General features: G+C 32.0%; 1 protein-coding gene across 5 annotated transcripts; it reads left to right on the forward strand.

Moving 5' to 3' along the window:
- On the forward strand, positions 1–27,784 carry LOC118200741 (uncharacterized). Of its 5 annotated transcripts, none has more exons than XM_035372702.2 (3): positions 1–238; positions 25,365–26,052; positions 27,661–27,784. In XM_035372702.2, exons 1-2 carry the CDS (start codon positions 230–232, stop codon positions 26,016–26,018), a joined length of 663 nt encoding a protein of 220 aa, XP_035228593.1. In that variant the 5' UTR covers positions 1–229; the 3' UTR covers positions 26,019–26,052; positions 27,661–27,784. The 5 variants fall into 5 exon arrangements, with proteins under 5 accessions (XP_035228593.1, XP_035228596.1, XP_035228594.1 ...); XM_035372703.2 differs by lacking the exon at positions 1–238 and adding an exon at positions 19,256–19,381; XM_035372704.2 differs by lacking the exon at positions 1–238 and adding an exon at positions 22,402–22,600.
- The last annotated feature ends 23 nt before the right edge of the window (positions 27,785–27,807 follow it).

Raw genomic sequence — 27,807 nt, forward strand, 5'->3', positions numbered from 1 at the left:
TAAGAGCAAAACATTGATTTTGACGTTTATTTTATTTGTTGGAAGGTCCCTTAGATTGACTACATGAATTGCAATAATATCAATCAGAATTTCATTCGTTCAGGTTCTTAGATTTTCTTTGGTATATAAAGAGTTGGAAAACTGTCAGGCCTTCAGAAATCTCTTTGCTACGACATCACATCTCTTGGATTCTCCGTACAGTGTAACTGGAAGTTGCCATTTCTTGAAAATGAATCTGGTAAGTAATATTTTAAAATTCGTAATACTACATATTAATTAAAATGCAATTCAGTTGAGATCAAAATATACATAATATTGTTTTGATTCAAGAAAAGGCGAGAAGTCAGAAATCATTTTCATATCTGAAAATTTTCAATGAATTTCGAAATGTAGAAGTTTTTTTCTAATTATAAAAAATGTATTTAAAATGTGGAATTTTGAAATGCATTTTGCATTGGAGTGAATTTTTATAAACATTTATAATTGCAGCATGAAAATATTAACGGTGATTTCATTTTAATTAGACATATTATATTTTTAGTTAAATCTTAATATTATGAAATTTAAGTTTCATAATATTAGTGATTCATAATATTAGTCAATATTATGAATGTAGTTAATATTCATAATATAAGTCAAAAATCAGTGACAAGCAGCTAAAAATATAAACAAAATTTTTAAATTTAAAATGGAATCAAAGAATGAAGACTAAGGGGGGGAAAAGGAAAACTATAATATTTCTTTACCTTTTGTGTCACACTAAACGTTGACTTTGAAGGAAAGTGTTTGCTTCGATCTAAAATGATATTACAATGATGAAACTCTGTTGTCTTTTAAGTGAATTTTAATAAATTAATTGCACAAATTGAGTGAAAATTAATATTTCGGCCTGCTTATCTCAAAATGATTTATTAAATGTATCCTATTTAGTAAACTATATTTTTTGAAGCAATAAAATACAAAAATAATTTTAATTAATTTGAAATACTAATTAGTGTTTCTACAAATATTAAGTTAAAAGTAAATATCAAATAAGTTCAACAATAATACGTCTGAAAATAGTAAGCTATCATTTTGGATTTACATGCAGAATAAATCTAGTTATCTTCACATCAGTCAGAGCCCCCAAATGTGTTACACTTAAAACCTGTAATGCATAGAAGCATTGTAAAACGGACTTGTTTGAAAAGACAAATAAAACCACAACAGAAATTATTGTGGTTAATGTAAAGGTTCTTAAGATAAAAATGAATAAAATAATAATATTATTATAACACCTTTTTTCTGTAACTTAGATAAAATAAGTAAATAAATTAATTTTATTATTACGATTAAGGACAAGTAATTAAACATCAATATTTTTTGATGACATGTAGACCAACCTGTCCCGTATGAGTGAAATAAGTGTTCTTTAACTTAATTAGTATATAGACAACATTTCTTAGTTTTTTTTAAATTCATTAACCCTTTTGTTTATTATTTATAAAGATATTTTGGCTTTATTTATTTGATTATGGCAAAGCACTCCGGAACTATGTGCCTAAAGTGAGGGATGCTTTCAGGAAATACTTTTATAGTAAACCGCCTCATACACACGTTGCATATGAGGAAGACCACAAAATGTCCATATCCATGAGTCCTGGAGTTTTACGAGTGCTCAGCGACTTTACCGCTTGGCCGTTGGTGGGTACTAGAGATCGCTTGTGAAATTGTGTGTGTGTGAACCTAGAGGGCTTAAATTTGTTTTCGAATATCTGTGTTTTTAAAATTGTATTTGATAATATCATTTACCAGATATTACGAGAACGAAATGGAGAGGAGAACAACGAATGCCATTTCTTCAAAAGAGCAAATGAAGTATTTTTGACAGAGAAATTGAACAAAATCGTACATTCCTATATGAAAAAAATTATTGATTCTATGCAAAAGGGCATGAAAAGTGTAGTTTTACCTAAAGGTCATCCAATTAATGATTAAATATTCAGTTATTTTCATATTTTTGTTAATATTAATTCATCAGAATATTTAAACAAAATCTTTTCGATTATTTTATTCTAGGGAAAATTTTGAATATATTTATTTTACAAAAAGTATATTTTGAAAAGAGATAATCAGCATTGTATAAGGAATAAAACTGAAGATATTTCTTTAACACTTATTAAAATCTTTCTTAAAATAAATTTAAAACTCATAAGCGTAAGAAAACAAATATAAATAAAATGAAGCTAAAACTCAGAAGCAACACTGATAAAACATATTAAAAAAGAAATTTTTATCTTGCATTTTCTAAATTTAATGGCTCCAAATATTTGACACTTCATTAACTATTTTCACAGTAACAAAATTTTAAAAGACGTCAAAACTTTGTAATTATTCTTTAAAATTTACCTCTAATTTTCAATTGTATAAACTGTCCACCGGCGGCCGAGCGGTAAAAGCTTTGAATACTGGTAGTTAGGTTCGAAGCCCGCAAACGGGCATAATTTTCCCCATGTATAACAAGTATATGAGTCAGTTTTACTTATAATGTCCTACACGAAGGTATCCCTTCTCTTAGTCAGATAACCCTCGAGGTTTTACCAAACAAAACCAATTCTATTTTACCAATTAACAAACAAGCCAAACCAATTCTATTTTACCAATAAAGAGTAAAACTATTTTAGTTCAACTCTTTAAACTCAAAAATTATATTTTAGATCATAAAAAACAATGAGTTTGAGAATAATAATACAACTTTTTCTAGTTTAACTTTCCTTTATTCCGCAACTAAAAGCTAGCAGAGATACTCTCCGTTGTCATTTAACACATAAATTATGCATTATAATCAAAGTTAAAATAAGTAATTAATTTCAGATGAAATTTAGAGCAAATTCGAAGAGCTTTTTAAAAATATTATGTTATTTCAAACTGAAAAATTTTATAGCAAGATAAAGGAAGCATATACCAAAATTTACAAGTTATTCGATAGAATTTTTCTCACAGTAATTTTTCAGTGTACTCCTAAATAAATACTTTAAATAAAGTGCTGTACACTGCGATATAACTCACAGATTACTGCAGAACATTATTTCCAATCTTAATGAAGAATTAAATATCAATATTTAAGTTTCGAAATTAGCAAATAAACAAATAAAAATACTAATAAGTAAAAAAACTGTTCTTATGACAGTTAAGTAATTAAAAAAGTAGCTAATTGCAGTGGTAGTTATCAATCGAAAATGAAATAAATAAAAATTTGGTTTTATTAGTAATGGAGTCATTCGAAATATGGAAACTTAACTACATAGTAAGATGAGAGCAATATATATATATATATATATATAAACCGTTAAGTTATTAGAATTTTAACTAAAACATAAATTATTAATATCTGTTTACTGCTGTAGAACTAAAGAAGTAATAAAAACTCATACATATAAATGCAGAAATTAAAACCTTTTTTCCTCTGGATAAGTTGTAAAGTAGCGTAAATTTTTTTAAATAAAAATGCCGACATTTTTAGATAACCGGCAGTGTCACTTATGTTTTATATTGAGAATGCTAGAAAAAGTTTCATTTATCAGTTTATGAAATATTATGAAAAAAGGAAATAACTTTTTGGAAATGTCATTTTTAAGCAGCAAAGAAATAAAAATTTATCGATGTCAAATATAACGTGAAAAAAAGAAAGGTATAAAATTCTTTATTATTAGTGAAATGTATCTAGAATGAGAAATAAAAATGAATTTAAATGTAAATTATATCGAAATTTCTCTAGAATTTTATTTCTACCTAAGCGATTTATTAAAGATTTGTGTTTGTATTCATCTGTAAGCAATTATATAAAATTCACAATATTATGTTCTAATTATGTTATATAAAATACATTTACAAATTAACTAATTAAAGGGATAGGAGTATTTTATCTCATTATTTTTAAGATATTTATATAAGTCATGGGAGTCGGCAAAATGAATTTATTCGAATTTAATATTGAATTTATCAAATAAAATAGCAAATAAATTTAGTTTGTTTGGCATTAGAATAAGTCAGTAATACAGAAAATTAATTTTATTGATTCAGATGGATATATTCAGTCATTAAATTCCACAAACTGAAATTAAGGAACTTTAATTATTGAAACTGATATCAATGGTAGCCATCAATTAATAAAATATAAGAAAAATAATAGTAATAAACAGTCCAAGTTAAATCGTAAAATTGTTTACTTGATTTCATCCACTGAAAACAGATTTCATGCTCACTTTGTGAGTTGTTCACATCAGTAATAGAAGCTGCAGGTTTTTAAAAATTAAACGCTTTTAATGATAAAAAAGAGCACCGTAATTTTAGTTTCACTGGTAATGAAATATAATTTTATAGTCGCAGTTTGTACTTCTTTCGGTAGTATTTAATTCTCATATTTATCAAATGAGTTTACATCATGTCTCAGCAACCTTTAATAGCACTCATTTTGCCAACGAGTGCTGGAACAATGGGCGTATCTGTGCAGTCGTTACCTGCATGGACAGTCTGAACTTCTCCTAGGCAGTCATAATGTTCATAAAGATGAACACAGTGGTTGTAGCAAAGTGTGACGGCAGCAGGTTTGTCATTAAATTGATCAGCCAAATCAGCGCACATTCCTCCATCTACTAACACACTGTAAAGAAATCCATTAGTTTCATTTTTTTCAAACTCTTCCCACAAAATAACACTGTTGTGACCTTTTGAAAGAGCTCGAATTTTGCTTTCTCTACTGCGATTTGTGTGGTCGACATATACTCCATCGTGACGTACTGTGTATTGATAAACCTCATAAATAGCCCGTGGACACATGTAAGGTAGATTTTCGTTGTACACATCGAATCTTGTGAACTGATGTTGGTACTCTAAATTGCACCAGAATTTAGACATTCCATTTTTTCTTGGGCGGAAAGTGAACAGAAAAGCATTACCTGGCTCGATGTTTACAGCTTTTGGTGCATCATGAGGAGACTGACACGTTAAATGGATTGCTGCTTGAGCTGCATTTCTAATGACAACCATTTTTTCACAGCCATAATTTGTAAAATCTTCGATTGCGTCACGAACGCTGCTCTCACTGGTGTTCGAGAGGATAATGCGGAAACGATCAGTGGGATTTTTAGGCGCGTTCAGTTCATCCACTCTTTGAGAGATCTGTTGGAAAGTTATTTCACCCAAAACTGCAGTAAATGCTAAACTTAATAACGAGATAACGTACCGCATGTTTACAATTTTTAACTTAATTTGTTAATCTAAAAATGCCGAGAAGTAAAGTTCTAAAATATGTGCTCTTATAATAACTTTTATCTTCATTTGTGAGAATGTGGCAGGTGTTAAAGAGCTGTATGGGAATTCTGTAGAATTGAAAAATGTTGACTTTGCAATTTTTTTGCCTAGAGACATCTGTATGATCTCTGAAAGGGGCTAATCATAAAGATATCTGAAGAAAATTTATCTGTTACTCGTTTTCGATAAGCCTTATGTACATTTTAATTTTTTTCTTTACTCCGTCTTCATTTTCAAGTGGTGTCGCTTGATAGTCTTCCGATAGACTGTAAATACGTGAAGGAAATAACAGAGGAATTTATATAACATTTGAATGTAATATTTTGCTTTGTATGTTCAAAAACATTAGCTGTAGAAATATCCTATGTTATTACAGTTCTCAGTTTCTTAAATTACACATAACTTTAAAAATCTAGATTTTTCACAGGTTATTATATCACTGAAATACTTATTTTCTGTTTCTATAAAGATTATTTATATTAGTTTAGAAACTAATGCTTCCCTGTAAGAATAATATCACAACCACCTTTTCAACAAAGAAATCTGGTTTACTCATTATGATACAAATATCCTCCGCTTTACGAAAGTTTGCTTTATGTCAATTCAATTTTATGAAAGGTCTGTTGATATAGATATTTAAGACTCTTCTTTATATTAATATTTATTAAAAATTCAAACAGGATTTTATTTCTCGCGAAAAAGTTAAGAAGCGAATATAGTTTCCGTGTTCAGTTTTAAAATTTAAAAATTTAGGAGAGCTCGCTTTCTGAACTCTTTGAGGAAGAAGAAAAATCCGTTAATATTTAAAAAAAGTTCAGAACCTTTACGTTGAAAACCTAGGGAGCGGGAATATGCAAGTAAATACGTTATTGTCTGAAATAACTTGAATTTAATTTCTTTTCCCAAAACAATAAATATATATGTAAACGTTTAGTCATATTAACAAATAAATGTAGAATTACAGCTGCGAAGAAAATAGGTTTGCTAGAAGTTAACAAAATGTTAGTGCAAAAATAACTCACACTCGTACTTAAATTATTAATGAAGAACTTTTTATATTTTCTTTAAATAACTCTTCTTTCTGAGATTAATGATAAAAATTGCAATATATTTTCATACTACAGTTAAAAAGCATTGAACTGAGCTTCAAATTTGCAGTTAAGTAGTATTTTCAAGGAAAATAAAAATTATGCCAAGAAATGCATTAAATTTATGAGTTATGTCAGTTCTTAAAAATTAGACAATTCCATTAAAATGATAGAAATTTGTGCATTAACTACGAGTTCAAAATATTAATTTCTCGGCTTATACGAGAATTTCAATGATTAAATAATAAATAGTTCTCTTGCAGTTGATGAAAAGAAATGAATTTTCTTTTATATATTTTTTAATTTGCATTATGAAGTATTTAAATGTAAGGAAATAAACCTGAGTTTTTAGTTCAGACTTAAAAGAAAAAGTATTTTCATTTATTATATTCTTGAAAGCATTTTTCGTTGCACCACAAAAGCATTAAGCTTAAAAAATACTTAAAAAATGAACATCAATTTTTGTATAATTTTCGACAGAGTATTCTATTTACATTAGAACAACTAGATACAATTTCAAAATATTGGAAACTGTTTTATTTCTCAAATGAGAAACTGAAAAGCAAGGAAAATTTCTGGGCTAGTATTATAAATAAACCCTACAAAATTAACAAACTGATGACTTCCTGTTCAGGATAAAATGTTTTTAAGAACTACATCAATTATTAAGTACTACGAAGAATTAAACCAGTATCAAAGAGCTTTCTACTGTAGATTGCAAACAATTTTAGACAACGTTTTCTGTTACATACTTCTATAATTAAATGCTGAACAATACATCTTTAATGGCTTGTTTTTCAAAAAAAAGTAATTTTGTAAAGTCTGGTGGAATATTACAAGGTACAGCACTTTATACAATAATTCTACTGAATAATTTTCATTAACAAATCTTTATATTTTTATTAACAAATATTTATCTTACAGTTTACTTGCGCATGTAATACAAATAAAGAGTGGAAAAATTTAAGTATTGCATTTTTAAATATGGCTGAAATGCGCATTCTAATTAGCTTTCAAAAATACTTCAACTAATTTATTAGTTTTCAGCTTAAACAACACTGTCAGCAAAGTGAAATTTATGAGTTCAATCATTATTTCTAATATGGTTTTAAAAATCTGACATCGCTCCGTAATTCGGTGCTTTATTTACAGATTCTTTTATGATTTTCTCAAATAGCAGATATTTATTTTAAAAAAATGTCCTTATACGTGTAAAAATACTTTTTCTAATTACTTATTCTGATATGCAAATATATTTTATTAAAATATGCATATTTCATTTATATATTTTATTAAAAGTATTTTCTAATATGTTTTGCATCATGAAATAAAAGCTTTAATATTTTAGAACTTATGTGATCTTAAATGCAACAGATGAGCCTAAAATGTCTTTGCATTATAATTACATAAAACTGCATTGATTTTCTTCTGCAAATTTATTTATTATTATTCTAACGATAATAATAACCTTAACTGAATTTTATGAAATATAAAGATATTTATAATGCTGTTTTCTTACATTGTACGGAAGATTTCCCCTTTTTACAGTTTTCAACAGTAATTATTGAAAAACATAAGCTAAAGTGTCGAATTTTGCCTTTCCCTTAGATATCCGTATTGATTATCTTCCTTATTTCTACTGTTTCACAAGCGAATGACATTGCAATGATGAGGGAGGAAGAAGAACTAGAAGATAAAGCCGAAAATAAAGAAGAAAATATTGCGTTTGAAAGTTTCGGATCGCCAGTTTACGGACCAAATGAAATTGTAACTTCTGGAAGCGGTAAATCCGGTTACACTTTACCAATACCTCCTACATTTATGCCTGCAAGCTATTCTGCCTATATAACAGCATTAGGTCTCGGACCCTCTTTCAGTCGCTACGGCATTATGCCTACACCAGTTCCAGCTGCGTATGCGGCTTCTTACAATGGACTTGCGCCTTATATGTCCTCGATTATGACTGGACTTGGAAACAATGCTTATGGAAACTTACCTTTCGCCAGATTTGCTTATGGAGGATATCCATTTGGATACCCTTCCTATGCAAATCAAGCATACCGTTACACTGATGTCGGATATGCACCTGCTTCTGTGAAATCAGCTGCAGCTCCAGTTCCAGTTCCTGTTGCACCAACCGCCAGAGCACCGTTTCCAACAGTAGACACCAAAGATGCCTCATTACGTTACGGTTATGGTCCTGCCATCGCTCAGAGGTTAACTTTTTATTAAAAATTTGCCACATAAATTAGCTAAGTATGAAGCGTATATTTATCATGGTATGTCCATCATAAAAACTTTTATATTTTATTAACGATAAAATTATATTCTCTAACTTCAGTGAAAATTTCGTGCAGCCATGAAGACATAAATGTATTGAAGATTTTAATAACTGTAAAATATTCATGTGCAATTGTGGAAGCGAACTTTAGACACATCATATATAATCGTATATTTAAAATGCCTTTATATATGTACACATTCACATACACAAATTTATACTATTTTGTTCCAAAACTTAAAATTTTGAAGTAAATTTTTGTTAATTAAAACGTCAATTTAAACTCCTTTCCATTAGTGGTTCGAATGTGCAAAGTTTAATGTCGAAGAGTATTCTGAATTTAAAATAAAGGAAAATTAGGAATTCAAAATCTTAATTTGATAAATGGAAATGAATTCTTTTTTTTTAAGAGTTGAATAGAAGTTTTAATATTTGTATGGAAGTATATGCATTATTTTTTTTAACTTTGTTCATTTGCTTACTATATTAAAATTATCTCTGATGTTATAAATATACTTGTTTAAAGAATGTTCAACAATGGATTTCTAACTATTGTTCTGGTACTGAGAGTAGTAGTACATTTGAGTCAATAAAAGAATTATGATTAAAGTTTCATAAGATTTGTGCTTTGCTTTTGATCTACGTAATCAGTCATCTTTAAGGCTGAATAGTTGTTAAAAGTATTTAATTGTTTTAAGTTTTTCTTAAACCTATTTTTATATGTTTTGAAATGTATTTTACGCTTACTTTTCTTAATAAAACATGAAAACAACTTCTGTTTTCCTTCTTTTTTAAAAAGATGAGCTTTTTGAAATGCCAAAAAAAAATGCACTATGTGATAATGCATATCAAAAATTAAATTTTTACTAAAGATTATGCATTATGAAATCATTTTTACGAAACATTCATTTTTATTATCGATGAATGGAATAAAGTAATGTGAAGTTGTCATAGGTTGAAACACTGATCAAAGAAAAACGATTCTAATTTTTTTTTATATAACAGGGATAAAGAAGGGTATATATTAGTACAAAATAAAATTAAAATAAAGATGAAAAGTAATAATGATTATGAAATAAGAAACAATAATGAATAGATATTTTTTATTATGAACCTAGTGAGCAATTGTAAAAATTCTTGAAGCGTAAAATTAAGAAATTTTAATCTTTGAAGATATGTAGAGATTGCGAAATATTTCGTATTGGCAAATAAAATGTTATTAACTGTGAAATGCTGACTTGATCTACATAAAGTTCGTACCTGGTGACTTTTTGCGCAGGCTTGAAGATGAACACAACAGGGAAAGGGTGTAAAATACCCTTTAGTTATCACAAACTGTATAGAAGGCATAGATTTAGTAGTCCGTGCACAAAACACCTACTACTTGCGGTAAGAACTTAAACGATAACAATAAATTCAAAAGGTAACGATGCTGACTACACAAATCAATTAAATCTAATAGGTTGACTCAAGAAGCCTACACCGGCGATATACTAGCTAGACGGCCAGACTGCGTAGCCGCTACTAAGATTAGCAGCTGGAGGACAAAATAGCAAACGTGTTCTTCACCAGCGAAATCACGATCTGTCTATTAGTAAAACTAAACAGGACCTTGTATAACTACAGTTTTAATACATTCCGAGAACTTACAGTTTGTTCCCTCTTTAAGTGAAGGTGTTTAAAATTATAATGAGAAGCATGAGGTGGTTTAAGATTATTCAAACATTTCACCACAGTTGTATGAATTGATTTATTTCTGCACATATTTAAAAAAAACTTAAAATAATCTTTTAAAAAATTTAATCCCTTCTTCTGAAAACAGTGAAATTTTCTTCGTTGAAAGCATCGATCTTAAACGATACTCTAACTCTCTGTAGACAACAAAAAGGAAAGAAAAGTGTTGGCACACTGACCGTGAAATTATATCCTTGCAGCGGAAACAAGAGCTAAATAATCATCTTGAACTTGTTTCAAAGTTTGAGTTACCAGTTGAAATGATTTTATTTTCTAATCTATGTTCGATCTCGTTTCCATTCTACTGCACATGTTTACTCGCTTGGTTTGTGCATCACAGCGATCCATAAAGAATGAGTCAGCGATTATGATTTCACAATCACGTGTAATATACGGTTAGCATGTAAAAATGGATCAAGAAACAAGTGCTCTAGTTTAAGAATTGGCTTCTAATTTTTGCCCAGTGAGTTATAAAAGAAGCATTATAATAAGTTAAATATATGTAGTAAATTAATTTTAAAATACTAAATGCTCGTGGTAAATTGTAGCTGATTCAGCATTTATTCTTAGTATAAACGAAGTATTTTCTTATGTATTAGAAGTGCAGGATTTAGCACAAAGATCACTCCGATTTAAAATGTAAATAAAAAGAATAAAGCAAGTTCTAACCTAAATTTTATTTTCCATCTGCCACGCTTTTTCCCCATTTGTTGAGAGATACTCTCGTTCTCAAGAACTATACATTCCCGCAAGCATTCCCAAGTTCCGTAGAATGTATCGGATCATTGCCTCTAGGTACTGCAGAGATACAAATAGCAATTTTTAGTTCCTCAACTCTCTATGGTCTACGTTTGAGGGTTTGATTTGTGTGGTGTCTGATATCCCCAAAGAAAATACACAAATCTTCGAGAAATATTTCTAGGTTGACTCATTTTATAATGTGATGGCACATCATAGCCACTTTATTCAGCAGATCTTTCCTCTCGCGATAATTTTCTTTGGAGATATTTCCAAGTTAGTTTTAAATATAAACCGAAGGTAACTGTGTAATTGACAGATCCTATTTATACTGAAATAGCGGCTGTACAGAAGGCAATGTCTAGCCACAGGCTTCAGCATCTAGGGTAAAGCTTCATTTTGACGATATGACGAGGTAAAACGGCAGACATCTTCTGTACAATGATAAAATATAATTTGAATTGGGATCTATGTTGCGCTTTTTTATTTCTGCTTTAAATAAGCGACAGATTTGTGCCGTACCCTATGTAAGAAAGATAGCTCTGACATTGAAGTTCATATTCTAGACCGCTGAAATAGTGGTTAAACAGGAGAATGTCTTGAGGATTAAACTAGTTACTAAAATTTAAAAGCATTAAATTAATTGAAAAATAAATGAAGGTACAAGGAAAAATATTTGCTGAATATCCAAACAAGCAACAAAGAATAGGCGCAGAAACTATCGCTGCCCCACAATTTAGAAAATAATAGCATTTATAAAATTATAAATTTACGTATTTTTCTGCTATTTAGTATGCTTCTATATCAAATTCTTCTAATTAATATTGGGAAGACTAAAATTATGGGCGCGTATTCCAAAGGTCCGTGGTTCGATTCGCGGTGAAGGCTTTGCTCATTTTTCAAGCCTCCTTCTTCCAAAAAATACCTAATGTCTCTACAAGTTAACGTTAAAGTGGCAGGCTAGGCTTAATTATATGCGCTTTTAAAGGTTACTTACAAACCATTTTTGACATATTTATTAAAAATTTAATCTTACACTTACAGGGTTGCAGCACATAATAGACATTTATGAATAAATGTTCAAGACATCTTGGATAAAGATAAAAAAAGGAGAAAAGAACATATGCAGATGTTTTCCAAGAACTATTTTTTTATTTTAATCCATTGATTCTTGCTGATGAATACATTAAAAACTATTGTTTTCAAGTATTTAATGATCCGAAAAACTCGTAAACTTAAGAAACCAGAATCAGTCACGCTTAAAACAAATTCACCTTGTAAAGATAATATAATATACAGTGTGTTTCATAGATCATAGGACAACTTGGAGGGGTGGTGGAGTGTACTAAAACATGCATTTTTTTGTAAAATGAAGGGCAGGAACGCAAAAAAACGACATAAGAGGAAAATGAGTTTATGTACAAAATCAACGCAAAGTGCTTCTTTGCAGCAATACAATATTCACAATAAATGTTCAAAAAAGGGGAACACTAACAGTAATAGGAACTACAGCTGTGATTGGCTGGCAATGCAGCGGTAGTGAACCGGACAAACCACGATCCGATGCATCATAAGATCATTCGCAACTCTGATGTCGAGATTGATGGGTGAGTTTACGCACAGGGAAAAAGCTGACATGCATCTCATGAATAGTGCTGCTAATGGGAACGGGAGAGCAGCGCTACGGTTGTACCAAGAACGGTTTCCGAACAGGCGTATGCCGAAGCACACAATCGAGAGGTTCATCGGTCTCTGTGTGAAAACGGGTCATTTGAAGCCACCTCTGACACTAGGAGAGGAAGAAGTGCACGACAACCTTGCATTGAAGAATCCATCTTGAACATTGAGCATGACTCATCTCAGACAAATACAAGACCTATGGCACGTCGTCTGCAGCTGAGTCATTCGAGTACTGCATGAAAATGGTTTGCACCCATACCATTTGCAGAGAGTCCAAGCCTTGCAAGAGACAGATTACCCTCTTCGAGTTCATTTATGTCATTGGTTCTTGCAGCAATGTGCGGCGCAGGCGGATTTCCCATCGGATGTGCTATTCACGGAAGAGGCAACTTTCTCACAGGACGGCATCTTCAATAGCCACAACATGCACGTGTGGAAACTCATAATCCACATGGTACATGTCCACATGTATTCCAAACTCGCTTCCCCGGGAATGTGTGGGCAGGTATTGTTAATGATTGCCTCATAGGCCCATACCTCTTACCTGCACGTACAAATGGCTTATGTTCTCCTATTTTTCTGCAAGAGGTGCTACCGGAATTGCTGCAGGATGTTCCGGCTGTCGCTCGTGATCGCGTATGGTTCCAGCATGATGGTGCACCAGCCCATAACCACGTGCGGGTCCGCTATTACTTAGATGGAACATTTCCGGGCCGATGGATTGGCCGTGGTGGACCGGTTCGATGGCCACCTTGTTCGTCAGATTTATCCAGCTTGGATTTTTTTATGTGATCATCTGAAGAGCATCATTTACGGGACTTCCGTTGACTTACTGGAGGACCTCGTTGCACGACTATCCATTGCGGCTGCAAGCGTGCGGGAAATGCCTGTCGTTTTTCAAAATGTTCGTCAATCTCTTCTGCGACGTTACCAAGCATGTATTACTACTAGTGGTTGCATTTTTGAACTTTTATTGTGAATACTGTATTGCTACAAAGAAGCACTTTGCGTTGATTTTGTACGTAAACACATTTTCCTCTAGTGTAATTTTTTTTTTTGCGTTCCTGCCTTAACCCGTCACTTTAGACCCTACATTCCTATAAAAGAATGCATGTTTTAGTACGCTCCACCACCTCTCCAAGTTTGTCCCATAATCTATGAAACATCCTGAATAATATTTAGTTAATTAGAAAGTCGCATCATATCCGACCCTCAGGGTAGTAACTATACTTGACGAAAATAAAATTGACTTTTGTAGACAAAGACATTTTATTTGCCTTAGTTTAATATAAAACTAGATCTCAATGAGCTATTTGTCGAAGTTAACTGAGTTCTTTTATTTAAAAGTAAAACTTCATTCAAACAAACAAATCTGAAATAAAATAAATAATTTTAATCAGACTGAAGATCAGAAAATATTATCAAACATTACATCAGCTACAACTTAAATACAACAGATAAAAAAGAGCGGGATTCATCTCCCAGCACATGCAGCAGATCTGTGGAAACCAAACTTCTGGCAGCCAAGATCATTCATTACAAGAAGGGATTGTTTCGTACTACAAAGAATTTCATTAAAATAACTCACTCTAAAGCACTTACTTCGTTCTTCTTTATAAACGTTTTATTTTGAAAATTCTGCTGCACAAGAAAATATTTTGCTATCTTATCTTCCATACGGGAAACAGGACGAATGGAAAATGAACTCAAATACGAAGTTTGTTGGATCCTTATAAATAAAATCCATGCGTTTACGATGCTTACTTCTTTCTTATAAAGGTACGTCCGCGTACATTATATCTGCATTAAATTGCTTTATTTTGCTGGAGAATTTCTTTGAAGGTTCAATTACACTAAATAGCTCTTGACATCTAGCAGCCAAAAAGTCAATAACCTTCGTAATTTTATTCCTCAAGTGCTTGTTCTTAACTGCATATCTTAGAAATGGGAATAAATCCTCTTCTGAATTTGGCCTCTTTAGATGAAGGGAATCTGTAAACGGCCAGGAAAATAGATAATGTTCGGGTTGACCCTTTTCACCACATGCACAGGAGTCTGATCAAGAGCTATTTCTTGCATAGAGGTACGTGGGAAAGGAACCGTGCCCCGTGATAAACCACAGGATATGTCTGGAGAGATGAATTGGGGAAGAGGTTTTAAACTCTTCTGCCTGTATTTGCAGCGTCCCTACATTGTTGCCATGTCTTAGTTGTGATCTGTAGTTTTAGTTTGAGGTGAGAAGCTGGCCAGGAGATGCTTATTTTCTTGGAATTGATTCCCTGTGCTGCCTGCTTGGCTAATATGTCAGGCTCTTCGTTTCCCTTATAATCAACATGGGCTTTGATCCAGATTATGAAGAAGTGTTGGCCTTGGGCATTGGAGGACTTTCTAAGAATTTCCTAAGCTAATGGTGATCTATTATTTGTGTTCGAGAGTGCATGCATTGCCGAGAGACAATCTGTATAGATGTAAGTCCTTGGAAAAAGATGATGTGTGCTTACGTTAATTGCCTGCAAAATCGCGAACATTTCCGACTGAAAAACGCTATTTTCTTTGTCAAGTTGGAACTTGAAGTCTTTTGTGTCATGGTCACTGAGATATATTTAAAGCATATCCGTTTCGTTGTTTATGCCAGAACCATCAGTGTAGATCTTCGGAAATAATGCTTGGTATTTATTCTGCCTTATGCATAATGTGATATTATTTCGGCTAGCTGGGTGTCTTTCATATGGATGGGTCGGTGAAGTGTAGGAGCTGTCAGCTACTATCTCATTTTTAATTTTTCAGTCTTTTCTTAGCTGAAGAACTGAAGCCTTTGCATGTTCCTGCTCTGCAACTAAGAACAGGGAAATGCTGCTAGTGAGCTGAAACAGTCCAGCATTTGAGGTTGTTCTGTAAGTTCGAAAATAATTTAAAAGAAAGGGCCTTTGGAAGGATTGGAGTTGCTTTTGCTTTTTCACCGTACAACTGCTTTTGTATCTGGCAGGTTTAAGTCCTATCCGATACCTTGCATTCTTTTCAGGTTGTTAGCTATACTGGAGGTTTTCTTCTTAATTTGCATTAGGTGCTCAATGAAGTTAAGTTTATTGTCTATTGTAATCCCAAGATATCTTAAGGATTTGACGATTTTGATTTTGTTGTTGTCAATGTGGAATTTAGGTAATCTGGTTACCTTTTGAGAAGGCTTATGAAATATCATGGCTTGAGATTTTTTCTATGATATTGTTAGTTTATGGCGCTTGTAAAGTTCATTGAATTTTTCCAGAGTGGTATTAACATTGGCTTCCAGTACTTGTCTAGAGCTTCCACTGATTACAGAGGCTGCACCATCAGCAAATGCAATGCACTTTGTGTGGTGTAGCCATTGATGTCATACTATTTTGTTAAATGCTAAATTCCAGAAATCAGTGCTAAGACAAGAGCCTTGCGGACAGCCTCTTTTTTGGTTTCTCTCGATGGTTCTGCTGTTGGTTATTATTATGCTCTTTTTGTTGGAAAATAGTTCTGGAATACTTTAAATAGGTTTTTTGGGCATTTGATTTCTTTAAGTGTGCCTAACACCTCAGGCCACCAGAGTGAGTCGAAGGCCTTTTTGAGGTCTAGGCATAATAGAGAGGAATGCAGATTTTGGGCTTTGTTGTTAGAAATTTTGATTATTGCTTCGTTGATTGCATGTATTGTGCTTCTGTTGAGTGTGAATCCAAATTGCAAGTTACTGATGCTATTTGATTTTCTCAAATGGTGCCTGAGGCGATTCGCTAGGGCTCATTCAAAAACTTTTCTCAGCGTTGGGAGAAGGCTTATTGGCCTATATGAGCTCGGATTGGACGCATCTTGACCTTTCTTGTTGAACAGAATTATCTGTCCTATCTTGAAGCAGGAGGTAAAAATACCACACTGTAGGTATTTGTTTATTAGTGCCGGGATAAGAGAAGGGAAGTGTTTGTTTATTATTTTTATTATTACGTTATCTAACCCTTCTGAACCTGGAGCTTTTTTCTTTGGTAAATTTTTAATAATAATATTAATTTCGAATTCTGTGCAACGAGCGCCATCTTGTGTGCAAGGAGGTTGGGTAATTTCTCTTCTCGATGTTTGCCCTGTTGCATCACCTTCTGTATCGTCCTTTAGGCATACGGAGTCCATAGTTTTTTCTATTGCAGTTGTAGTAGCATCCTCTGACACTAAGGTATGTAAAACTGAATGGGGAATTATTATTTGTGAAGGTTTGAAAACTTTGTTTGCGTGGAATTTTGAAAATCGGACCATAGGGGTCTTTACTGTTTAATGTGTATTTTTTCCAGCAGTTTATTTTTGCTGATAGAATTTCTTTTTTATAGAAAGCTCTCTGTTTGGCGAAAATTATGTACTCTGCTGTTCTATCTGCTTCTGTTTTTGCTTGTTTCATTCTTCTATTTAAAGCTCTGGTTTTATTGCGTTCAGATCAAAGTGAGATTGTTCACCAGGTGACTTGATATCATTAGGATTTTTCACAGTGGGCTTGAATTGATTTTGTCACTTTCCCAGTCAAGTCATCTAACTAAACTTCATTAGCGGAATTTTTGAGTTCATTTATTATTAAAGGAATTTCTGTGGAGATTGAATTTACAAATCTTTTCATCCTGTTATTTGTGTTTTTGAAGCGATTTGTTGTTATTGCTACAGTCTGTGCGACAAATGCATATGATATTAATTTGTGGTCTGAAATTACTTCATCTTGCATGACCGTCCAGTTCATGATCCGGTGGGTCAGAGCATTATTTGCAAGCGTTAGGTCGGGCCATCCTTTTCTAGAACTTGTTTCGAATACGGTGGGGCAGAATCTTTATTTATTAATGCTAGATTGCAACTATTAATAAAATCTTCAACTTCTATTCCCCTTTGGTGAGTCTCCACATGTTTGGTTATGGGCATTAAAAATCTCCTCTAATGATGCGAAGGGAACCGGGGAATCTATTGATGATGTTACTTAATTGGTTAAGGTTTGTAGATAGCTCCTCTGCTGGAGAAATATAGAAGGAGGTGATGAGCAGTTTTTCCTTTGAAGTGTTTAAGGCTATTGTTACTAAATCTTTAGAGGTAAATATTGTTGATGGGGACCAATTCTTGTTGTAGCATACAGGATGCTAGAAAATTCTTCAAATTAGCGTTCATGAAACTAAAAAACTCTGTCGAAGCCATTAAATTAGCAAAGCAACAAATCTATGCTTGGCGAAGATTTTAGTCAAAAGATCAATTTCGAGGGCCAACAGGTACAGGCCCCTCTTCGTGAAAAAGCAGAGAAATCTATTAGATTCGTAGAAACGCAAATAATTGCGTAGATTTCTTTACTCCTGATGAAGAGGAACCAGTACCATTTGTCCACAAAAGTCGTGATTAAAATCTACGCCAAACTAGCCGCCTAGACGGTATAGTGGTTAGGGGAGCGGACTACGATACCCGGCTTCGAATCCCAGAGAAGGCATGGATGTAAATTGTCTGTCTGCTCATAGCAGGAAACGGTGGTCGCCTCTTTCTTTAGTGTCTCCATAATAAAATGACCAGCCCTTCTGGCCTTAGTAGTGACGAAAACCTAAAAATGGCTAGAAAAAAAAATCTATGCCAAACTCAAGTGTTATTGCTTTGCTAATTTTATGTTTTACTTCGTATTTTTCTTCTCTCTTGTGTTGAAGAGTTTGCTTAATTTTTGGGGAGGAGGGGTTAACATTTTTTTTAATTCAAAAGCTTAGAAATTTGATAGCAAAGCTAAGAAAATATTTAAATTGTTTCATATATACTTCATTAAATTAATTACACACCTTATTAAAATTTTAGAATGCATAATAACTTTAGTCGAAAGTAATGTGAGAGTAATTGTATTCAAAGGTGAAATCGTAACATCATACTTTATATTTAGATTATGATGTTAGTTTTCCATCGTAGCATTATAAAATCATAATATCCAGCATAAAAATATTTTAATTTTGAACCTTTTATAAAATTAAAATGCTGAAATAGGAGTAACTGATTAATATTAGAAAACATGAAAACAAAGCAGCACTATATTTGCACGTTTCCCTGGAATTTTCTGTAACTATTTCTAGGTTTGCAACAATAAAATTACAGTTATTTCGTAATAGATGACAAAATGTACAACTGTAATTTATACCCAACTAGAGGCACATTTTCTGACCAGCAGCCATTTGGAATATTACTGGCAATGAAAACAGGCAGCGGAAAAAAAATTATATAGTCCACGTCTGGTTCTTTAACCTATTATAGCCAAATGGCGTAAACTGACCTTTACACCACTTAGTAGCCTTAAATTTAATCATGCGTATCAATATAGTAAACAAGATAATAACACAATAATCGCTGTTACGCATTTCACAAGAAGTGCTATGTACAGAAAAGTGAAATTTATAAATTCATTTTAGAATGGAAATTGTTTCTGAATTATTTCGAACTTTCCACCTATCATGTGATCCATAAGCGTAGAATTTCGAGCATATATATAAACGGAATTTCGCTTAAACTTTACTTGTTTCTGAAGTGAAACTTGTCATTGTGCGACAACTAAATCGATATGGTGAGTTTATTTCAATAATTCAGCAATATTGTTTACATTTTGTCACCCCATTCAATATAGTCTTAAAATACGTCAATAAATAACTATTCTGGATATTAAAAATTGATAGTTTTCAATTTTATTACATAATCACAATAATTTCGAATGATTCTAAATGAATATAAGTATTTAAGCGTTCTGATGAGAAATATAACTAAAAATTGGTTAAACCTTAAATATATATTTGGTAGTTTATTTCTGTAGTTTATAATTTTAGTTGAAGATAGTTACGTGCCTAAAAGGAAGATAAGTATTTACTACTATGTTTCCCTTTTAATAATTTTTAGTATTTGTTACTGAATTTTGCAACCTAAACGTAAACTACGCAAAAAAAAAAAAAAAAAAAAAAAAAAAGCTTTCTAATTGTATATCAAGCAGATTTTGGATGGATTGGATTGGATTATTCAGTTATGGCAAAGCACACGAGGGCCAGCTGCCTAAAGGGAGGGATGCCTTTCGTGGAGGACTTTCTAAGGTAAACTGGCTCGTATACACGGGGAAAACCACGAAAATGGGAACGGGCTGGCTGCATGAGCCAGCCCGTTCGCGGTATTCGAACCTCAGACCGAACTACCAGTGTTCAGCGTCCTTACCGCTCAGCCGCTGGTGGGCCCAAGCAGATTTTGATATGTATTATAAAAGCATTTAAAAATAAGCTTAGAAGTATTCGTTTTGGAAATGTAAGTAAAAGTACATCACTGTTTATGTATGTCGTTTTTCTCAAGAATGAGTAAGTAGATTCAGAACATTTTAAGGAAAGATGCATAAGAAGTTGATCCTTTCTCAGATGTATTTTTATACCTATAACTGTCTGTTTGATTATAATGTTAATCTCGTCTATATTACACAGTAATAAATCTAATGGTATTTAATCCTGAAAATAACTTTGACTAAAAACATTAAAACTGACAGTAAGTATTGTATAATAAAGGGAAAGGGCTGAAATTTAAAATTTGACTAAATTTTATATTATACTATTGTTAATTTTAGAGATTTCTATTCATATTTCAAGAGAATTTAGCTCAGGTCTTCTTCATCATAGAGTACAAATTTTCTGCTACCTTTAGAGCAAACAAACCACCTAGAAACTTTTTCTTTTAGACTGCAAATATCCCTAGTTTGCGTAGAGCAGTAGTCTTCTACCTATGTTCTGCGGAGCCCAGGGGTTCCGTGGGTCAAACCCAGTGTTCTGAAAAAGAAAATTATGAAGCACAGTTCACTAGTGTTTATTAACTAAAAAAATATAAAGATACATTTAGATATCATTAATTTGGTTCGTTTGAATACGGCAAAGCACTCTAGGGCTATTTGTCTAAGGGAAGGGATGTCTTCGAGGAGGGCTTCTCAAGAGAAACTGACTTTTATACACATTACACACGGGGAAAACTACAAAAACGTCCATGCAGCTAACCTGTTCGCGGCATTCGAACCTCGGATCGAAAAATGTTTAGTGGAAAATGCAGAATTTTTCTTTAACAGTCTTTGTGTAAAAAAAAAAAAAAAAAAAAAAAAAAAAAAAAAAAACCTATAGCATATTGATTTACTTCAAAAATAATTTTATGACACATCTTTCTAAGGATGGTAACTAAATCTTCGTGCTTTTTCCTTGACATAAAATTTATCGTTTAGAAAATTGTCAGCTGACTTAAGGAAACTTTTAGACGGTTCTCTATCTATTGAAAACCTTAATTAGATATAGCTCGGCTAATTTTTATGGTTTGATATTTTTTTTTAAGTTTCACTAATTTGACTGAGGCAAAACCTAATTTTTGGGTAGAACGTTTTAAAAATTTATAGCATAATTCTACTGAAATATATAATGCAACTAAAACAGTTATAATCTAAAAATTTATTCCACTTTGCTTATTTTGTTCATTTCCTAAATGTCCACTAGAGGCAAAGGAGTAAATCTACTCAACTTTGGTAGGCATGTTTCAATTCAAATCTCGGCGAACAATCTCACAAAAACAGTGTTTTCAAGTTTTCCCCATGTGAAACATAAACGCGATCCAGTTTCTCTTATAACGTTTTCCAGGAAAGCATCCCTAACCTTAAGCGAGCAGTCCTTGCATGCTTTATCGTGACCAAATTAATACAATTTAATATTTCCCTGAATAGCAATTATGATTCTGCAACCAATGATTCAAGAGTTTTGTAATTCTTTCGAAACATCCGCATAATGGAAAAGAAATTGCCCACCGTTTTTTTTAATCCTCTTATTCACAAGTGTGAGTAGATCAAAATTTAACATAGAACAAAGCAAAAATTATTAGTTATGTTCCCTAAAATAAAAATATTAATTATTTTAATTATTTCTGTTGTTAGTAAATATAGTTGTTAATTCACCGGCATTAGTCTGTAATGAAACACAAAGAAGAGTCTACCGTCCATTTCAATATTTTTCAACAGAAGTTTCACGGAATTTCTGTGTTCAATGAGAAATATTTTTAAGGCTGTCATGACAAGCAGTCATGAGTAAGTTGCCAGATATAAATACACAGCTAATCGTATGCCATTATTTTTAAATAGGGTGCTCCCTGAAACATGATTATTAATTCAAATATTACTCAGATTAGAATAACAAAGAAATGAGGAAGGATACGTTGTATTACTTATTTAATATAAGTTTAGCTAATCTAATAGTTTTACAAAGAGTACTTTAAAAGTGATACTTGTAAGACATAGCGAAAACAATATTTAAAAATTCGTGACATTTCAATTTCTAGCTTGCATATATTATATGACGAACACAAAAGAAAAAAAATCGTTTAAAAGATTTCGAGGATTCGAGGTTGACAAACGCTTCATATCTTGCTATCGAAAAAATTCTATCTAATCTTTCAGTGCAATTGTAGGAATATTAAATTATTGACCTACATAATTTTATCTTTCGCGAAGAATAAAACTGTACCTTATAAGGTATTTTGCCTTCTTTTCTGCATGCTTTCTGGTGTAACAGTAGCCGCCATTCGGCACGCATTCGAGAGGTCCAGGTTTGAGTTCCGACGAGGACATTTTTCATGTCTTCTGCTTAAAAGAAATCTAGTGACTCTACAGTGGAGTCCGAACTAAAAGATGGTGGATGATGATTCTTCATAACCAGCACATAAAAGGGGGAATATATAAGGCACCAAAATTGGGGGCTGCCCGACCCGCCTGACTCAGCAAGTTGGTCTCATGGTCAGTTTTTCAAATTTCAATTATTTCTATTAAAAGTTTGGGAATCAAACTTAAATTTAATTCCAAAATAACTAGTTACCACGTAAAATTTTTAGAGGCGGTCTGAGTATTATAAAATTATTAATTTGTTTATTTCTTTATGTTTTAAACAAAATCGATGATGAAAGCGGAAATGATATTAATAAAAAATTAATTCTTGATATTAACGTAAAAGCGGCTCAATTTCCTTTTAGGAAAATATTTAATTTAAAGAGCCCGTTAACTTACGTTTAGATTAAGGAAAACAAAAATAATTGTTGACACACTGACCATGAAATGACATCCTTAAGGAAGGAAAACAAAAATGAAATATTTGCTTGGGCTTTTAAAGCTTGAGCGGCCAAATGGAATGATTTTACGTTCTAAGCCTCATCCGGTTACGTTTCATTCCACTGCGCATCTTTATTCGCTTGGTTTTTTCTCATCACAGTTCCCTAATAAATGATATCATTTATTATGATTTCATACCCTTACGTCAAAAATGGACTGATTGAATGTGGAATAAAATCAAAGAACTAATACGGAAGTTTAGCACTTTTTCATATAAAATTTTCATAGTACAATTTTAAAAAATTAATATTTAAATTTAAAAAAAATAAATTTTATATTGTATATAGCGTATAGTACGTAGTGTTTTCAAAGTTCTAGGAATTTAAGTATCGATATAATTTTTTTATTTCGTCAGTTTTTATCAATATTACAATCCACTATTTCAATATAATCCCCCCATTTAATTAAATACACGCATCCCAACAAAAAACTAATTTTTCAAGCCGTTTTCAAGGAATATCTCCGGTGTCGCCTCTCTCTATCCTTATGGTATGGTTAAATTTTTACATCGAACACCCCATAAAAGTTTCTTCAGACGTGGGAACATATGGGGAAACAGAATTCTTCTCGCAGACGCTGAACTATTTCTGAAGATTTTACACCTTCTTTTCACAAAGAAAATAATAGCTCTTCGCATCTTCCGTGTTTGTAGTACTACAAAAATACGCCTGTATTAGTCATAAAACTGAATCGGTCTAAACAATATTGTATGGAATAGCTACATATTAAGACTTGTCTCTTGGCCGATGGTGTTGCCTGTAAGTTTTAGGAATTGAAGTAAAATTCCTAGAATTTTGGGAAACATCCTACGTGCATATATATTACACATATACATATTTATCCATATTAGATACTATAAATTGCATTACGATTCCAGACTGCATAAGCTACCAGACTTTCTGAAACTGAAAATGTAATTAACAATAGATTTCTGGTTAGAAGGACTAACCACAAACGTCACAAGAGCACAAACAGGCGAATGTGATATTTCTTAATATACTCCTCTTGGTTTCTGGGGAGACGCATATGAATCAGTCGACCAATTCCAGCTTATGGCAAGCTTCCATCGACCATACTTTAATTAGGACGCCACTGTAGAGTTTATTTATTTTTATAAAACTAAGAAGCATAAAACAGCTGAACGCTCGGCATGAATCGAACCATGGATCTTACAGTGCAAGTTGAATGGGTTATGAAAGGGTTAATTACTTACACAACGAAAGCACTCACGAAAAACATAGTAATTCCTTAAGTTAGTCTGGCTGTTTGGAGTTAAACTTTGCTTACATTCACTTCCCAAAAGCAATTTTTTAAAACGTTATTTGTGGTTTATGTAAATTAAGCGCAGATTTCTTTTTTATAATAAACATAAATTAATATTATTTATAACATAAGGATTATATGAATTATTAATTACGGCAGAATGAAAATTATTTACAACAGAATAATAAAATAATGACATTATTAATTATTTGAGAACAAAACTGCTTTTTGTTCACATTAATTAAAACTTTGAGTTTGTGTTTATTTACAACAGAAATCATGTTTATTTACTACAAAAATAAAATTAGCGTATTAATGTTTTCGTTAATTTTAATTAAACGATTTCAGCTAAAAGGTAACCATGCAGGTAGTTAGCTTATGAGTTGACATTATATATACAGAGCAATTCAAAAGTATCTGGCAAAAACAAAGATTTGATAAGGGAATGTGTCTGCTGGAATAGCACCTTAAGGTGGCACAGAGCATTACTGAAGAGCTGGTAAAAGGGTTCTGCTGGCCAAATCCTCATTGTCACAAGAATTTGGAGCGGTGTTTATCTCTACATGAAAGTGGAGCAGCTGTTCAGAGGAGGTAGTTAGGAATTATTTTCTGTACCTCTTTTGAGAAGCTGCTCCATTTTTATAATAGCCTTATATATAAAAGACATGTCGGTAAACTACGCTTTTGCGTGGTGATGCATACCTTTCGAAATTTGCAAGAGAAATATTTATTTAGGCAAGCAGAATGCTTTTTCCAACCACATAATGCGCCATTTCGCCAGACATATTCCATTACAAAATCAGGTTATTTCTGTCTCCTTTATATTTTATAGATATTTTTTAGTATTGTATATGATACTTAAATAATTCAAAGTATCCTTTATTTATAATTAAATAATTTATTATCATTTATTACACGTAATAATATTATTTTCTACGGTGTTCTGTAATTAAGTACTGTTATTTCTACAGGCAGCAATTAATTTTTCCTAATTCTTGCTCCCGAAAACCTAATAGATTCTTCAATCAAACTTATAATAAAAATAAAGAAAACTTTTTTATAAGAAATATAAAAATATCTTAATAAATTTTACCCATTTCTTTATAGCTAAAAGTAATGTTCTTTTTTATAGATCGGCTTCCTGGGCTTACTTTCAGTTGCCTCTCTAGCGCTTGCAGATCCGTTTGCTTTTGGATTTGCTAATGTGTTGCCACCTTATGGAATCCCTGTGGTATCACCCGAATTAGAAAAAGAACTGGGAATTGAAAAAAGCATAGGTAAAGAAATTGCCTTTGAGAAGAGCTGGCCCTGGTTAGAGAAAGATTTCGCATTCGATAAGGGCGTAGGAGTAGGCATTGGTATTGGAAAAGAATTCGAATTTGAAAAAGGTTTTGGCCTTGGAGTAGAAAAAGGCATAGGTATAGAGAAGGCCTTTGAATTCGAAAAGGCCTTCCCATGGCTGCTCTACGAAAAGTACTTCGGAATTGGCAAGAAGATCACTTTTGAACAAGCTTTAGCCTATGAATTGTACAAATTGTACGGGTGGTATGGATTATGGGTTGCTAAAGAGTTGGAAAGGAGATTTATGATAGCCAAAGAGCTGGGACTGATTGGAAGAGAAATCGAATTCCAAGAAGCAATATCTCTCGGACTGTTCAAAGGTATAGGCCTCGACAAGGTCTTTGAGAGTGCCAGAAAGGCCATCGGAGCAGAGAAAACCTTCGAAATAGCAAAGGAATTTTCGTTTGAAAAGCCACCATTCAACTTTGGGTTCAAGAAATTCTAGGATTATTTATCGAAATTATGGAGTCTTAAAAGAGGTACGTTATTTAATTTATTCAAGTTTTAAAATTCAGATATTTTATTTTAAAAAATGGAATAGTCATAAACTATACTAGACTGAAATCCAGTGCATAGCAACTAATACTGCTAGTTCTCATCTTTAGATATGGTTTAAGATGGATAATCAGCTTGGACTCTAAGACAATACACGCGAAGTGGGTATATACTAAGCTATTAAAACCATATAACCGAAATTAATCTTCTGCTTCACAAACTTCATAACAACAGAGGGAGAACCTGCCGTGATTGTTTCTGCTGTTGATTTCATCACATTATGTGAGAATTTTATGAAACCTTCGAAACTCTTTTAACTACCACTGTAACATATATCAGCAGGCATTAATGTCAGATCACTTCAGAGTAGATTGTTCAAAATACTGATTGATAAAACTGAATCTGAGTACGAGGCTTTAATGTCCCATTCTGAAATCAGATGGCTTGGTAAGGAAAAAGTTCTACAATGACTTTTAAATCTTCTTCCCGAGATAAAACATTTTTTAGTATTCAAAAATGAAAATTATGAAGAACTTAATGATCCTAGCTGGTTTTCTGATTTAACCTTTTTTACAGTCATAACAACCAAAATAAATAAATTAAATCTTGAGCTTCAGAACAAAGAAAAGACTGTTATTCACTTAGTTGGAAATATAGACGCATTTAAATCAAAATTAAGTTAATGGACATCCCAAATAAAGGTATGTAACTTTTGTCGTTTTACAAATTTGGAGAACTACGTGAAGAAATAAAAGAAAACTAAAATAAATAAATATTCTGAAAACCTCGCAGATTAAAAAAAATAATTTCTATATTACATTTCCTAATTTTCGAAAGATTCAGCCCATTGCTTCATTTATTTCAATCGCAACAGATTTAAAATATATTAAAGAAATGTCTACTGGTCTAGAAACTGGAGCAATTGATTTTCAGTCTGATCTGCAATTAAAGACATAAAAACTCACAAACGTATTTTGGGATACTAGTAAACAAAATAAAGTATTCTCTCTTAAAAGAAAACTTTTCAAAGATGAAACTCCTGCTTAGGATTAATTTTCCTCCGTGAAAGTTGTTTTTTTCAACAATGAATTTGTTAAAATCAAAGTTCAGATCTAGGATAATAAACGAAGATATGAATGGCTTTGTAAATTTAGCCATAACATCGTATACACAAGAGAAAAATAAACTCGCAGATGGCATGCATTTTTAAATTTCACATTAAAGTATGTATTTAATTTGCGTCTTATTGAATTTTTAATAAACAATATGATGAAAAGCATATAATTATACGTTTTCTTTAACGTATTACACTGCATATGTTTGAGGTTTATGCATTATATATGTTTATAATTGAAATATTAAAAGTATAATATACGTATATAAAGTGTAATATACAATTGTAGCTCTCCAAAATCTTTAAATTTTAAATTAGCTTCAATAAATTTAAAGGTTGGGCACATCTGGATTAGAATTATGATAAATATTAAATGAATATCTGAAATATGCAAGTGAAGAAGAGAAATGAAATGAATGAATATGCTTTTGCAAAATAATATTCTATGATAATTTTGAAATTATTTTTTCTCTTTCAGTTTTGACCTTTCCAATGGCAAGGGAAAACCATTTTTGGATAAGAAACGGACTTAATGAATAATCTTTATGTGTATAGGAATATTTTATAGTATATGAATAAATAAATTATTTTTATTATTTAAAGTAGTATTTATGTTTTTCTAAAT

This window comes from Stegodyphus dumicola, chromosome 1 (assembly GCF_044657685.1).
Source record: "Stegodyphus dumicola isolate Sdum_Otavi_A_Nest chromosome 1, ASM4465768v1".
Taxonomy (NCBI): Eukaryota; Metazoa; Arthropoda; class Arachnida; order Araneae; family Eresidae; genus Stegodyphus; species Stegodyphus dumicola.

Excerpts from the sequence above, each read along its gene's own strand:
- LOC118200741 (XM_035372701.2), top strand. The coding sequence starts at position 24,997 with ATGCGCCATTTCGCCAGACATATTCCATTACAAAATCAG. Across the intron at positions 25,036-25,364 it reads ATATTCCATTACAAAATCAG|ATCGGCTTCCTGGGCTTACT; the intron begins GTTATTTCTGTC and ends TCTTTTTTATAG.